The 16,823-nt window shown below is 43.5% G+C and overlaps 1 protein-coding gene across 1 annotated transcript in view; it reads right to left on the reverse strand.

The window, feature by feature from the left end:
- Positions 1–16,823, reverse strand: part of LOC124619568 (RNA-binding protein Musashi homolog Rbp6) — a 1,335,315-nt gene that overhangs the window by 316,650 nt on the left and 1,001,842 nt on the right. Inside the window, exon 5 of the mRNA XM_047146061.1 lies at positions 11,226–11,274. Coding sequence (XP_047002017.1) covers positions 11,226–11,274 — 49 coding nt within the window. The remainder of the gene's footprint in view (positions 1–11,225; positions 11,275–16,823) is intronic.

A 16,823-nucleotide genomic window follows, 5' to 3' on the forward strand; every position in this document is an offset into this window, starting at 1 on the left:
AACGTTATAAAGAAGGAACGTGATAGCAGGTGGTTATACAGGGTGGCCCATTGATCATGACCGGGCCAAATATCTCATGACATAAGCGTCAAACGAAAAAATTACCCGCTAGATGGCGCTGCCATAGGTCAAACGGATATCAACTGCGTTTTTTAAAATAGGAACCCCCATTTTTTATTACATATTCGTGTAGTACGTAAAGAAATATGAATGTTTTAGTTGGACCACTTTTTTCGCTTTGTGATAGATGGGGCTGTAATAGTCACAAACGTTTAAGTACGTGGTACCGCGAAACATTCCGCCAGTGCGGACTATATTTGCTTCGTGATACATTACCCGAGTTAAAATGGACCGTTTACCAATTGCGGAAAAGGTCGATATCGTGTTGATACATGGCTATTGTGATCAAAATGCCCAACGAGCGTGTGCTATGTACCATGCTCGGTATCCTGGACGGTATCATCCAAGAGGCGGGACCGTTCGCCATCTGGTTTCCCCCTTCAAGCTAGACGAGTTTCGTTCTTTGTAGTTTTTTCGTTTGATGCTTATTTCGTGAGATATTTGGACCGGTCACTATCAATGGACCACCCTGTATGTCCATAAGACGCAATCGAACATCCGAAAATTTTCATTTGCTCATGTACGTACGGTGAGTGTGTTTGCAGGAAGTGATCGCTAACGTAGCAGTGCGCGACTGCATGTCTCATCATTATACCAACCCAAATATTTTAAAGAATAAGTATCGAACGTTTGTCAGTTTACCATTCTCTGTTACCTAATTCTTTGTCAAATGAAACTTAAAAATCGGTAAAATACTTTCCGCAAATGTGGGTAGCTGAGAGGAATTCGGCAAGCAGAATCGAGTGTGATAGAAAGTTCCAGTGCGGGCGAAACCAGGCTACCGGAAACGAATGTTCGGGCTGAGGACATTGGGGAAAGATCCGAGAGAAGTTTATTGTCTGCAGACGACGCCGGCGCCAGACCTGGGGCTGGAGAAAGAGAGAGCATAAGTCAAAAGGAAAGGGCTGTGGCGCCGACGGAAAGTATCAGCTAATGTACTCAGGGGCGGCGCCGAAACTTACCGCCGAGTTGGGGGCTACTGAAGTGGCAGGGGAGGGGGGGGGGGGGCGACTTGTCCACGGTGTCTCTGCTCGCCAAACAAAACCTGTGCGAGGAGAGCAAAAGAAAATGGGCACGAGCGAATTACTGGCGTTGTCAGCAGTGGTTCTTGCCGTTCTTCTACGCACACTTATTACTTTGAGAAGACCTTCGAAAGCGAGTCATAGGAACGCTGACTCATGAAAAGGAGATCGCAGGTTCTATCAAGTATCTCGGTTGCATGTACGGAGCTTTAAATGTCTTTGTACAGCGTACTTACCTTCGCTTTTTAGTCGAACAGTCTCAAAACTATTTTACTCTGCAGCGGAATATGTGTTGTTTTGAAACTTCTTGTCAGGTTATTCGACTGTACCGGAGTGGGACTTGAACCGAGAGCCTTGTTCCCTGCGAACAATGCTCTTACTGACTTATCTGGTTAGTGTGACAAACCGCCCGCCTTCACAACTTCATTTTCCCCTGTACTCGACCCAGCTTCAGTTGTGCCAGAATATGACGGGAACCGTCACAATGCGCCAGATATTTTTTATTTTTTAATTATTGTTTTTCAAATAACATTAACACGTTGATACCGACATGTATCACTAGTGGTTCACGGTAGAGCCTCCCACCGTGTGACGTGTACCACCGTTGGCTCAAGCTCGACCCGCACAATTATGCTACCAGCAACGCAGAAATGTATGATGTGTTATATAACTGTCAGGCGCAACAAGCAGCTGTAAATACCATTTTGCGTGATCCTTCGACGAGAGAGCTTTCTGAATAAATGAGGTAGCTCATAATTTAGTTTAAAATTATTTTGTGTGATCTCTCGTTGTTATAAAAGAATGGACTTACGTCACTTTCAATATAAAAGGTCCATATATGAAAACATCAGCTTACAGCGTTTGAACACGACCACTTCCCCACGCCGAGAGACAGGAAACGCACTGTCGCAAGATGTTTGAACGAAAGCGCGAAAACGCGCGTCGTTCGACTGCGAGAAACTCATTTCTTGGCGTCGGCGTGAGCGCCCTAAACTTAGACGCGAGGTGACAGTCTTTAAAAGTAGGGCTGCAAATCAATCAATAAGTTGCTAGTCCCGCAGGTAGTCGTGTTTAAAACAGATACGTTCTAATTGTAAATACTGTAATTCCTCCGAAATTACTCAGCGGATTTTTAAGAATGAAACGTCACTGAATTTATCTCGTGCAGAATTAAGATACTAGCAGCAGATATTACTGTAGTTCCACTTCAAAAATCGAAGTTGGTATCTGCATCTCTAAAATTAATGTAGCTACGAAAAGAAACAGTACCTCATTTAGTGACCACTTTTTCACAATTCGTTTGAATGATGACACAATTACGTTATCTTAATCGGTTCAGGAAGTATCTGAGGTGAACGCCTTAGCTAAATATAATTCTTTCCAGGCGAGATGACCAGCGGATATCAACTGTCACTAGAAAACAGCAATGACCACCTACAACTGACAAATAGGTATAGTCTGTAAACAGAGCAGCCAACATTTTACGTATGTTGTTTCTAGCTGCACAATTTTACCAGCGTTTGCATGAATGATTTCTGAATGTGTTCTTTACTATAGCATTTTACAGAATAAGTAGTTACAGGAACACAAGCTGTTGTGTGTTGCCGTATAACTGCCCATACTGTTACTCTGTCGCTTACATAGTGCGATTTCGGCTCATTTCAGTTCTTCTTCCATTTCAGTCCATTTACTGCATCCTAGGTGAGAAACCCGGCGTTGCCTGGGTATTTATTTATTCCAGTCTTCTACTAGTCCATCTCCTCTTTTCCCTCTCTCTGTCCATCTCCACCTCCTCCTCCTGCTCTGCTTCCCTATCTCCCTTGCAACCTCTCTCTCGATTCATCTCCTCCTCTGCCTCTTTACGCCCATCTTCTCCTCCCCCTCTCTCCGTCCATCTCCACCCCCTCCTCCTGCTCTATTTACCCATCTCCCCCTCTCTCCTCTTCCATTCATCTCCTCCTCCCCTTCTTTCTGGCCATCTCCTCCTCTCCTCTCTCAGTCCTTCTCCTCCTACTCCTCCCCTATATGCCTATCTATCTCCTCCTTCCCCTCTTTCTCTCCATCTCTTCCTCCCCCCTATCAAAATCCTCCTCCCCTCTCTCTGTTCATGCCCGCTGTGTATCTTCTCCTTCTCTCCATCTCACTGTCCATGTCCTCCTCTGCTCTCTCCAGGCCATCTGCTTCTCCACCTTCTCTCTATCTAGCCCCTCCTCCCCCCCCCCCCACCCTCTGTGTCTGTCCAACTCCTCAGTCCCATCTCTCTGCCCAACTCTTCCTTCTCCCCCCTCATATGTCAATAACCTCGTTATTACACCTATCCCTACTAGAGGTTCGTGGTTTTTACGCACACGATATGTATTTCCAGGTAACAATTAATACATGAACCAAGTTTGGTTAAAATCGATCCTGATGCTTAGCAGGAGAGGTTGAACATAGGCATGTTTCAGATACATTGCACGCGTGTATGCTGATTCTCTGCTGTTTAAACCATACGACTCCAGAGAGGACTTGAAGTTTATGTGTGGTATTCAGCCATGTCCCTTAAGTTCCGAGACACGCTGACATTTTTAGTAGCTCCTTGCAGTGATCATTCTCGCCTGACTGACACACTGACCAGAAGCAAGAGGTAGACTGCAATTCATACTTTTAAAACTATCCCAAGTCAACATAACACGGGAAATTAATGCCAACTGATACTTTTACGTCACCCTTCTCACTCACACCCTTACCTCCAGTGATAGTTGGGAATAATACTCCCGACAGTATGTTTATACAAATAACAGGTCTTGTATCTAATAAAGTGGTCGAAATTGCTCCAGCTGTTCCTGAGATATGCTTCAGTATCACATCCTTTCTATTTCCACCATTATGGAACGTAGGTGGTTCTCGATCGCACAGTACTTCTTCCCAGACATCAGATACCCAGTATCCCGATTCCTTAAAAAAAATCTGTCTCCGATGTATAAAACAGCTTCAAACGTACGATTATTTTATGAATGAGTTAATGTGTTACGTATTTGATTTTAAGCATGTAATTGAGAAAAAGTTTACAAAGTTTTGAAATCATGTTTATGTTCGATGGAAGTTGCTAAGTGCTCTCATTATCAAACACTAACTCCGCTCGAAAAGGCCATGAAGGCCCAAAAGAACCAACCGGCCGCCGTGTCATCCTCAGATGCGGTAAGGGGGGGGGGGGGGGGGCGCATGTGGTCAGCAAACCGCTCTCCCGGCCGTGTGTCAGTTCACGAGACCGGAGTCGCTACTTCTCGATCAAGTAGCTCCTCCGTGTGCTTCACAAGGGCTGAGTGCACCCCTCTTGCCAACAGCGCTCGGCAGACCGGATGGTCACCCATCCAGTGGATAGCCCAGCCTGACAGCGCTTAACTTCGGTGATCTGACGGGAACGTTGGCCATTATCAAACACTGGATGGGTTTAATCTGAGTACTTTGCGCTTCGGTTTAAGCAAATTTTCACGCATATCAATGTTTATAATGTCATTTCTCTTACATTACGTCTTGTACAATGATATAATTTCGCAGGTACATTCAGTGGTATATGTGAATACTGTCTGTACAGTATTTTTCGAATGGAATTAGTAACAAAGAAGTAATACATTAAAACGTCATGCTTGATGCGTCAGTTTTGAGTTTTGTTGCGTGGACAGCGAAAAGGTAGTTACTTTTTTCCTCTCGTCATTTTGTGGGGTGTCAGCGAACTGAGATTCGTATAAAGGTTTGAAATTATGTCTAAAGTTTGTTGCAAGTCCTAAGTTCTTTCATTCTCAATTACTGGATGAATATAATCTGGGCAGTTGAGCACGGTGTACGAGACTTGTTTTTGAAGATGTCTCTCGGGAAGTTTCCCAAGACCACACACGGAGCTGTGGTAATGTGGTACGGAATGTCCCAGATAGCCTGAGCGGTATACTTATCAGGCTTCGCCCAATAGTGTGTCGCACCATAACATGTGTGACAAGAGTGTCGCCACGGTGGGCGTAGCGATTGTATAGTGTGCACACTCCAGTGGTGCAGTGGAAGCCGCCGACTGATATACAAGGAGCCACCGCGGTATTTCCGCAACGGCTGGGGCGCTCGCCATAATCTCGGCTAGTGCAAACCAGCAGTGGACGTGCTGTTACAGTTGGTGCCGTGGGGCACGGTTCAGCTCCGGCGACGGGCAGTTGGCCTTAATTAGTTCCCATCCGCCGCCTTAGCCGGCTGTATTTCTGAGTACTTAGCAGTATCTGCAGGGCCACGCTAAGCCATCCGCACTACTGCGCGTCCAGCGAGAGGGGAGGGGATGGAGAGAGAGAGGGATTACGTTGGCGGGACCTTGCCGTGATTAGCTGACCCCACCAGTACCGCATGGCACGGAGGGGCCCGCACGGTTCCAGATTAACTGTGCAGTTAAAATCCCAATCTCGACAGTTATCTAAACCGAAATTTATAAATGGAAAGCACAAAGCTGTAGATGTTTCATGTATTAACTGATTTCGTTAATTGTTTTTGAGCTTACAGAATCATCGTCAGACTTAACTGACTGTTGTTGTCAAAGAGAATACAATACTAGTGAACGATATTCCAAAAGATATTAGACATGGGAATGGTGCAAACAAAGGGAAAACATCGTCTTGAACAGTGCAATCTCTATATGCAGAAGGCAGTGTCCCGACTCACTGATTGACTTACTGACACAACATAGCCCAGCCCAAACTGTTAAGCATAGAAACTTGAAATTTGGACAAGGCGTGGATCTTATTCTGTAGGCGTCGTTGAAGAAGAGATTTTTCGAAATTACAACTCTAAGGGGGTGAAATAGAGGATTAAGGGTTTTAAAAAAATGTCGCCGTGTTTCAGCATTTTTGAAAATTTAACGCTATGGGTGGAAAATAATGGGTGAAAGCTTTTTTTGAAAAAATTCATTACTAAAGAACAACTACAGTATTTACAAAGCTACGTCTGTGAACACTGATATTTGACTTCTCGGTTACAAATAAAAAAAAACACATGTTTCAGTGTTTCTGAAAATTGAACCCTTAATGGGGCGATATAGGGGATGAGATATTTATGATAATATTTTATAATGAAAGCATTTTTTAAAGCTAAGCCTATGAAAATTTAAATCTGGCTTCTCAGTTAGAAATAAAAAAATACGTGTTTTACTGGTTTTGGAAATTCATCCCCCATGGGGGTGAAACTGGAGATGAAAGCTTTTAAGGAAATATTTCATTGTGCAAGAATTTTTGAAACTAAATCTATAAAAATTTGTATTTGGCGCCTCTGTTAGAAGTGAAACAAACGCATGTCATTGTCTTTGGAAATTCAACCCCTAAGGGGGTGAAATAGGGCGCGAAAGGTTTTCTGAAAGTATTTCATTGCGAAATAAATTTTAATGTTAAATCTTTGAAAACTGGTTTCTGGCTACCCGGTTGGAGATGAAAAAATGCGTGTTTCACTGTTTTTGGAAATGCAGCTCCTAAGAGCGTGAAGCAGGGTCAGACCGATTCACTGATTCATCATCGCCCCACCCGAACCGCTAAGGATAGAAACTTGGAGTTCGGGCAGAGTTTGGATCTCATACTGTAGACACCGTTTAAGAAGGGACTGTCCGAATTTCCACCCCTGAAGGGATGAGACATGGGGTGAGATACTCTTTGAAAGTACGTCTCTATTAAAGGAATTTTGAAGATAAGACTACGAAAACTGGTATTTGGTTTCTCAATCAGAAAATAAAAAATACATGTTTCAGCATGTTTGAAAATTCAACAACTAATGGGATAAAATAGTGGGTGAAAGTGTTCGAAAATAAATAATTACTGAAGAACTAGTAAAGGATTTGTAAGGGTACATCTATGGCAATTGTTATTTGACTTCTCGGCTAGAAATAGAACAATAATTGTTTCAGTGTATCTGGAAATTCAACCCCTAAAGGAGTACAATGGAGGATGAGAATTATTAAGAAAATGTTACGCTACATTAAAAAAATGTTTAAAGCTAAATGGACGAAAATTGATATTTCACTTCTCGATTAGATATAAATAAATATTTGTTAGGGAATGAAAGTTGCTATGGAAATACATTCATAAGAACGCAAAAGGAATGATTAACAAAAACTGTGGACACCAGCTACCAGAATCGCTTTTTGGTCAGAAGTACATTCGGAAAAGACCATGCTTATACGGCCTTCATTAGCGCGAAAAGTTTAGAAGGTGTTTGCAATAACAAAAGGAACAAACCAGGACAATGTTAATACTATATATTTGAAAAACAATGTGTGTATGTGTCTGTGTGTGTGTGTGTGTGTGTGTGTGTGTGTGTGTGTGTGTGTGTGTGTGTCAGTGATAGCGTACGTGAAGGTGAGGTGGAAAGGAGGAGGACAACATTATTAAAGCATTATGCTCAAGAGAAGAGTAGGTGAACCTCGAATCTAATGGAATAGACTGGGAAATTCCAAAAATATGCAATAATTAGTGAAAGTTTACACTACAAACTGTGAAATTTAGTAAGCAGCAGGGTAGTAGATCATTACACTTTGCTCGATTTTTGGGTTTGGATAAGGTTGGTTTTGTTGCCATGTTGTGAAGTCAAAGATGACATGTCAGGCAATATGGAATACTTGGCAATCGGTAAAATCCACCTTGATTGTGCAGGCACTCAGAGCGAAGCTTAGATTTGTGACTTATGGAAACAGATCATTATAAAATGGATCATCTGTACTACATAAACAAATAATTTTTTCAGAACTGTGTTTTGAAGTTAATAAGCTTAAGAGATCTGTTATCGAATCAAAGTAATTCTTCTGTTACTGATAAGGAATTCTCTTAGGACTTTAAATTAAGAACCATCTCAGAAAATGTTATTTTTCAAATTTAAATGATTTTACAACCATTTTCCACATTCATGGACTACGCTCTATTGGCCTTTCTGTACAACTTGTTTTTAACTTTTTTATCGTTTCTTAAATTTTATCGAGAGAAATAGAAATATTTATTGCCAAATAGTTCAAATGTATGATAAACTGTCTTCGAGAGATGAGAATAAGTTCAATTTTAAGAAACAACCACAGAAGTAAATCCTACTCCATAACACACAAACTTCCTCCACTTGCGGTAAAATAAAGTAATAGCGTATGTAATTATTAAATTAATTAACCATCACTAGTTCTGTATTCTCAGTTAAAGTCAGATGGTGGCCTTGTAAGCCAAACACCAGTTAATGAAATACACGATTAGCATAGAACATCCTCGGTTTTGGGTTTTTCACTGCTAATTATAATTTAGCTATAGCAAGAAGAGAGAGTAGAAACAGTTAACGTCATAAAAGTGAGTTTTGTCCTCAGTTATGGCGCTCCATAACGTGTTCATGATGATAAAGTGACAATGGGTGACACAACATGGAAAGCAGCAGTTGTTATTTAGTTGCAGATCTGTTGTTTCTTTAAATGTTTCCAAGAAGGGGAAGTTTCAGTTCTTCTATTAAAACATCGTATGTGTCAGTTTCTTTTCACACTTTTGCAATATGAAGCACAAACTCTCTCCCACGACAATCTATCTCCTGCCGTACTCCACAACATACCTCCAGTGTGTTACCAGTGACGACCTCGCTCAGTAGGGCTGTTCCCGTTCTGACCCACTGTTTGGTCTTTTGAGCCAAATAGCAGGTAGCGGGGCAAAAGGAGAAACAGCTGGGAACACTTGGGAGCAGATTTACAGATCCGGCACTTACCTTGCAACCTAGCGAGTTCTCTCGAATAGGTTGGGTAGAGCTCGTGGATGAGAACTATTTTACCAAGCATTTATTAGGTCGTTTTCTTGTCTGCCTATCTGGCTTTTTTTTCAGTACAAATTTTGCAGTTGAGTTTATACTAACTTCCCAATCAGCTTGAGGCTTAAAATTTTAAGCATAGCTCAGAGCTTGCTAACAATGCAACATTAACTCGCTTTCTTGTCAGTCTATCCGGTAGGGTTGGGGTGAAAAAGTTTGGTAAGGCTTGGCATCTCGGCTTCTCTGAAGGGACTTGCATGTTGTAGGATCGGAATGCGCGTTCCGTGCTCAATGCGATCGTACGGGCACGGCTAAGCAGGGGAGGGGGGGGGGGGGAATATCGCTTCCTTCTTGTCTGTCTGTTAGGTAGACATTTTAAACTAAATTCCAGGTTAGCTAGAAACTTGAAATTTTAAACATAGCGCAGAACTGGATAATGCATTTTTTAGTCGCTTTCTTGCCTGGTGTGTGGCCGAGGATACTTTGTATACCACTGCCATTTTTCTGCTTTGCCCGATCCAGTTGCGAATGGTTTGCGAGAAGAACCATTGTTGGTAAGCCTCTACCTCAGATCGAAGCTCTCTCATAATTTTTACTTTCTTGGCCTTTTCGCGAGAGACACGTAGGAGAAGGCTATACATCGGTTGAGTCGGGTGAAGGGAAACTGAAATAGACCTGAAATTTATCACATGTCTCTGCTGTAATCTCATCAAATTGTCTGAAATCGACTGAAGCAATTACACGCATAAGACTAAAATTCTGGAAATAATTCTCTCAATTAAAATGAATTTTTAATATATCACGTTTTTAAGTTGGAGTAAAAAGTATAGAATAATTTCTCCTAGGCCCATAGAGATTCCTAACCGCATCAGATAGATCCGAAAATTCGTGATTGTGAATTTTTAATAACTATGATAGTACTTGTAAGACTTATAATGATAACCGTGGGGATCAAGGAACTGATGCATCAATAGTTCAACTCCTCATTATTACATTACTTAGTAGCTGATGTACGAATAGCTCACCTCCTTGCTGTTTTCTGTTGCATGCGCCCTAAGGTTTTCGTTATAAATGATACAAGTATTTACGTTTCTGCAAAAAAATTCAGACACACACATTATCAGGACTATCTGAATAGGTTTAGGGATCTGTATGTGGCTACGAGAAATTATTTAATAGGTTTTGTCCAACTTAAAGGAAGAGTAATATTAAATTTAATTTTTATTTACTTAATTATTTAATTTGATTTTCGGAAATTATGCCCCAGACTAAATTATGAAAGGATAGTGTATGTGTCGATGAATTTATATATTTGTGTAATAGAGTAAAGTCGATGATTTGTAGCGTATGTACGTCGCGTTCGATGAGTGATCGCATTGCAAAACTGCATCGTAATTTCAATCACACCTGCAGAGATAGGATGTTCTGTTTTCAGCTAATTTACCAGACTGTGAGGTCGAAGACAGGGAAACACGAAAAACCTATGAATAAAGTCAAACCAGGACAGCAATGCGTCGTTTCCAAACTGTTTTCCATAGTCGGTGTCTGGGTATGTTACACGGACTTTTTCTGCCACAGGCGATATAGTACTCTGCAGAATGACGAAGGAATCGCTCACATTCCATGAGGCGGAAGCGACCAGAAGAAAACCGTTAAATACTCACGCCAGCGAGACTACGTCGGCCGCAAAACACTGCTGCCATTTTGGCAAATGAAATGCGACTCGGCTTTGTTGTCCTTGATAAAAGGTGGCCGCGATATGTGCGTGCGTGTGCATCCATGGGACGCGCCGCCTTTATGAAGTTTCCCATTCTGGCATTAAAGTTTCACTCTGTACATATATTTTTTGTTTGTGAGTGTCAGAACAGTGCAGTTAATTAAAAGGAAATTTGTTTTGTGCTCGCCCGTCTGGCCCCTCCGCCGTTTTATTCATTAACTGCCAGTGTGTATCCTGCGCAGGGAAGGGAAGTGGAGAGGAGAGCAGCAGAGACGAGGCAACTAACCGCCCGCCAAAGAAACCCGCGGTCACCTCATTCGCACAATCGAAATAATTCCCTCCGAAAGTTTTCCAATTAACCAACTTGTGATTGCAGCCCATCCGGGCTGCAAAAATCCATTACGACAAAGTCGTATAAAGATATTAAATATGAAGACGAAGTTAATAAAAAAAATCCTGCTGTTGCTAAATAGAGAATCCACTTTCGTACTAAGTAGTAGGAACCGCGCAGTCACTGTGTATCCGGTTATCGCAAACTGCGAAAGTGAAACGGGATGGAAAACGTGAACGAAAGATGAATATTAATAGACTTTGGTACTTACCTCTGTGTCTGTTGGTCTGTTTATCAAACATCAGCATCGCGTCCTCGATCTGAAAAAAGGAGTAAAAATATTATTAGTAATATTCTGGGAAAAATTTACGCGCCGATTTAACATGAATTAGATATATTTTGCATGTCCATAAATTTATTTCTACCCTTTTCTTTGTATAATATTTATTTCATATAAACGTAACCAAATAAATAATAATATTAGATTGGGAATAAGTGTAATACGAAGTATATTGTACTGGAACAGTTTCTGTCATCTTAAAGCCAGCACACTTGATAACTTTTTGGTGACACGTGTATTTCAAGGCTCCCTTTCTGGCTGACTGGTCAGCGCGGATGATAACCGTGCGGGGGAGCCGGGTTCGATTCCCGGTATTTCCAAGGCTGTTCCCTTGGAGGGAGGACTGGAACGGAGTGAGCTCGCCCTCGTGGTGGTGACTGAGGAGCTCCAAAATCACGAAACTGATGACAGCCGAGAGGGCGGTACGCTGACCACGTGCCGCTCCACACCGCGTCCAATGACGCCACTGTCAGAGGACGACACGGCGGTCGGTCGGTCCCGATGAGCCTTTATGTATTTAAAGGGATTTACAAATTGTGTTATTCTGCTTGATACCACACATGATTGATCAGTACCAGATAGGACTGACGGCCAAATGGAAAAAAGTGAGACATAAACGATAATGTGTTACATTTCGTGTTATTCTGCGAGGCACTACCGACCTTAAGACTTATCTTAGAAGGTAGTTTAAGAAAAGGCGAGCCTACGTTTATAGCATTTGCAAACTTAAAGAAAGCTTTAGACAATAGTGACTGGAGTACTCTCTTTGAAATTCAGAAGGTAGCAGTGGCAAAGTACAGGGAGCGAAAGGCTGTTAACAACATGTACCGAAAGCAGTAAGCATTTGTAAGAGTCGAGGGACATCAAAGGGAAGCAGTGGTTGAGAAGGGAGTGAGACAGGGTTGTAGTATATCCTCGACGTTTTCCAATCTGTTCAATGAGCAAACATTAAAGGATACCAAAGGAAAATTTAGAGAAGGAATTAAAGTTCAGGAAGAAAAAACAACAGTTTCGATGTTTGCCGATGACATTGTAATTCTGCCAGAGACAGAAAGGAACTTTGAAGAGCGGCTGGAAGGAAAGGACAGTGTCTTGGAAGGGGATGTAAGATGAACATCAACAAAAGCGAAACAAGGAAAATAATTTTTAAAAAAATGTTCAAATGTGTGTGACATCTTATGGGACTTAACTGCTAAGATCATCAGTCCCTAAGCTTACACACTACATAACCTAAATTACCCTACGGACAAACACACACACCCATGCCGGAGGGGGGACTCGAACCTCCGCCGGAACCAGCCGCTCGGCTAATCCCGCGCGGTGAAAATAATTAAATTAAGGAATTAAATCACGTGATTCTGAAGGAATTAGATTGCGAAACTAGGTACTTCAATAAGTATATGAGTTTCGTTATTCAGGTAGAAAAATTACTGATAATGGCCGAAATGTAGAATGGTAATGCTGAAGAGAAATTTGTTAACATCGACAATAGATTTAAGTGTTATGAAGCCTTTCCTGAAGGTATTAGTATGGAGTGTAGCCATGTATGGCTAAAGTAACGTAACATATTAAAAACTTGCTGGATGGACGAAAGCGCGGTAGCATGTCGCCAGAGGTCTCCCAGTTGTGCACCGAAAGCTGGGCCTCACATGGCGTGAGCCAGTGTGACTATAGAGCCAAATGGGGCTATCCCACGCAACACGAGGCAGTTGAAGAAACGGGAGACGACACAGTGCGTCACTCAGCAAGCAGATACGACTCACTGTGGTGGTGTTCTTCATCACAACAAGGCTCAGGGACAACATCTGGATGACGTAACACGGGGAAAAATCATCGGGGAACTGGAAGGAGGACGAAATGTGACGAGTGTAGGCCAGGAGTTCGGTATTACTGACAGCATTGTTTCATGTGCATGGGCAGCGTTCCGAACCACAGACACTGCTACCTGAAGGTGAGTTGGTGGTCGACCACGGCGAGCCACTCCGGCAGACGACTACTACGTTATGCACGGGGAAACAGTTGCAACCACATTTAACTGGACTGAAAGGCACGCAGTCTCACTCTACACAGCGGCAAAGTGACTGCATGAGGGTGACCTCTTTGCCCGACGACCAGTACATTGTATTCCGGTGACACACGCAGGTCAGCGGCACCGTTTGCGATGGTGCCAAGAGTACAGAAATTGGATCAACGAGGGGTAGGGTCGCGTGTTCTTCTCGGGTAAGAGCAGAGTGAGTCTGAGTTGAGATTCTTGAAGTACCCTCATACGACGAGAGGTGAGAACACGTAATGGAAATACGAGTATAGTCGAACATTATCTTTTTGGTGGTACAGGTGTTTTGCTGTGAACAGCCTTAGTGGCATTACCTACTGCTCTCCAAGTTACACGATATCTTGACCGGTCAACGTTATTGATACACCGTATTCCTTCCCCATGCGCTGCTTTTCAGAGGCGCATCCGGCTCTAACTTTAATTTCATGGATGAAAATACGCGACCCCGTCGAACAGAGCAGGTGGAAGGTCTCTTGGAACGAGAGGATATTCGGTGAATGGACTGGCTTTATCAGTCCCCTGACTTAAACCCCTTCGAAGACATGTCGCATGAGTTGGAGAGACTCAATGCAGAACATGTGCCATCCAGAAGTTCTCAACCGCGGTTAGGGAGGAATGGGACTCTCTACCACAAGAATTTCTTACTGACCTTGTGGCCAGCATGGGGTGAAGGCGGGGTTAAAAATGGTTCAAATGGATCTAAGCACTATGGAACTTAACATCTGAGGTCATCAGTCCCCTAGACTTAGAACTACTTAAACCTAACTAACCTAAGGACATCACACACATCCATGCCCGAGGCAGGATTCGAACCTGCAACCGTAACGGTCGCGCGGTTCCAGACTGTAGCGCCTAGAACCGCTCGGCCACCACGGCCGGCTGTCTTTGAATAAAAGTGTTATATCTATTCGTCGCATTATGCATTTGTTTGAGTTACGTTCTGTACTTTACTGTTGCAGTTCTTCCTATGTATGGTCCAATTTTCATAGTATTCTGCTACTTGGCAGTGAAAAATCAATAGGAAGCTACTCTTGTACTTAAGTTTTGCACACCAGTGTACTTACAGTAGCGGACACACACATACCTAAGGGGTGAAATGATAATTGAATCGACACCCTAGCTGCAAACAGGTGTTGATATACATCATTGGGGACATGGTGAAAATCTGTGCCCCGACCGGACTCGAACCCGGGATCTCCTGCTTACATGGAAGACGCTCTATCCATCTGAGCCACCGAGGGCACACATTTTCAGTATGTCCCCTAAGATGTACATCAACGCCTGTTTGCAGCTAGGGTGTCAATTCAATTATTTCATTCTAGAGAAGCTGCACGGTCATCAATGGTAGGTGTGGCCGTGCGGTTCTGGGCGCTTCAGTCCGGAACCGCGCTGCTGCTACGGTCGCAGGTTCGAATCCTGCCTCGGGCATGGATGTGTGTGATGTCCTTAGGTTAGTTAGGTTTAATTAGTTCTAAGTTCTAGGCGACTGATGACCTCAGAAGTTAAGTCGCATAGTGCTCAGAGCCATTTGAACCAGCCAGCCATTAATGGTATCTGTTCTTTCGGGAACAGATACTACCTTCATATATAGTTAAAATATGGCTACCCTGCCATTGACCTTCTTGTGCGAACGCACTCGCTATGCCGCAACTCGTACCGGACTTGGTAGATTAATCTGCCACGAATAATGAGTGTGATGGGCAGACATCTATTAGGCGCACTACGAATACAGTGGTGTGGACATGTTGGGAATGTGGGTCTCAATGGGGGTTTGCAGGGGATAACTCCCTGCAGTCGCGTTGTCCTCTGTGCCCTCGGTGGCTCAGATGGATAGAGCGTCTGCCATGAAAGCAGGAGATCCTGGGTTCGTGCCCCGATCGGGGCACACATTTTCAACATGTCCCAGATGATGTATATCAACGCCTGTTTGCAGCTACGGTGTCGATTCAATTATCGTTTCATTTTAGAGAAGCTGGACGGTCATTAATGGTATCTGTTCTATCGGGGTCTTTCTTCCGCTGTCTATGAAAAGGGAAGAAACCCCAGTACATGATGCAGTGAGAAGTACCCTCCGCCATACACTTCACAATAATTTTGGGAGTACGCACGTTGATGTGGGCGTAGATGTAGATTTCTGGAAAAAAATGACGTTCTTCATTTGTGTGCAGAGAACCATACATACGCAGCACACCAAGATTTCAATTATAGCAACGCCATGTTTGCTCTGGGCGAGAAATTTTCTCCCCGCCCTAGGACGGTAAGAGCGCCCATATTGGCAAAGTTGTCAGCTGAGAATCAGACGCGGGGCCCTTTACGGGAGATTAGCCCAGAGCTTTCCAGCTCCAGCTACCCTAGTCCCGGCTCCGGAAACAATGGACGAGGCGGGGCTCGACGGGCGGTGCTTTGCATAATGGAACTGTTCGCCGGCGCGGCTGCAGCTGCGCACCTCGCCGGTAATGGCGAGCAGCCCGCGGCTCCGTGCCGGGACCGGTTTTCATACGCAAAGTGATAATATAGCCGCGCCCTATTCAGGCGCGCGCGCGTGCGCGGCGCAGTCGCCAAAACAATTGCGTTTTAGGTTCATCTCCATTGTGCGCCGCCTCTTAAGCCATCAGTGGATCACTCTTAGCACAATAGGTCAATTTGTAAATTGAGTGCTCGGACAAAGCCTCATCGCCCTAAATGGTTTTCCTCGCCCTTTATTCCCCGGCGAACTATTCACGCCGAACTGCGCGACATTCGATTGGCTGAACCCGTTCGCAATTACAGCTCGCGGCAAGTACTTTTTTAAAATTAGATTCACCCAGTAAGAACAGTTATTGCCACCATATCGTCAAGAAAAAACAGTAAGCAGTATAAATGAAGGGTATTTCCTGTGGAAGTATAATCGGATGATTTATCAGGCGAGTCGAAGCATCAATGTTCGTCAAACCAGAAACGTACACGGGCTGCCCAATAAACACGGATGTTGTCAGCTTCGAAGACGGAAGTATCTACAGCAAACTCATCACGCAAATGTAGAAAATGGCCGGCAGCGGTGGTCTCGCGGTTACGGCGCTCAGTCCGGAACCGCGCGACTGCTACGGTCGCAGGTTCGAATCCGGCCTCGGGCATGGATGTGTGTGATGTCCTTAGTTAGGTTTTAGTAGTTCTCAGTTCTAGGGGACTGATGACGTCCGAAGTTAAGTCCCATAGTGCTCAGAGCCATTTGAACCATTTTCTTTGTAGAAAATGACAAGAAATGGTCACCGAGAATACTGAAATAAACATCCGGTTTATGTTCACGGCAACCTGAAGGAGTCTAGCCTTTTAAGCCCACCATAGTTTGTAAAAAATTTCTCACAATAATAACTATGTACGATTATTTGTGTCAAGAAGCAAGTCTACATCGACAGCTAGTAACACACTTTTCTTGAAGAAAATTATCGTAAACAGTTATTACTGTGAGAAATTTTTTACATACTGCGGTGGGCTTA

Source organism: Schistocerca americana, chromosome 1 (assembly GCF_021461395.2).
Source record: "Schistocerca americana isolate TAMUIC-IGC-003095 chromosome 1, iqSchAmer2.1, whole genome shotgun sequence".
NCBI classification, from domain to species: Eukaryota; Metazoa; Arthropoda; class Insecta; order Orthoptera; family Acrididae; genus Schistocerca; species Schistocerca americana.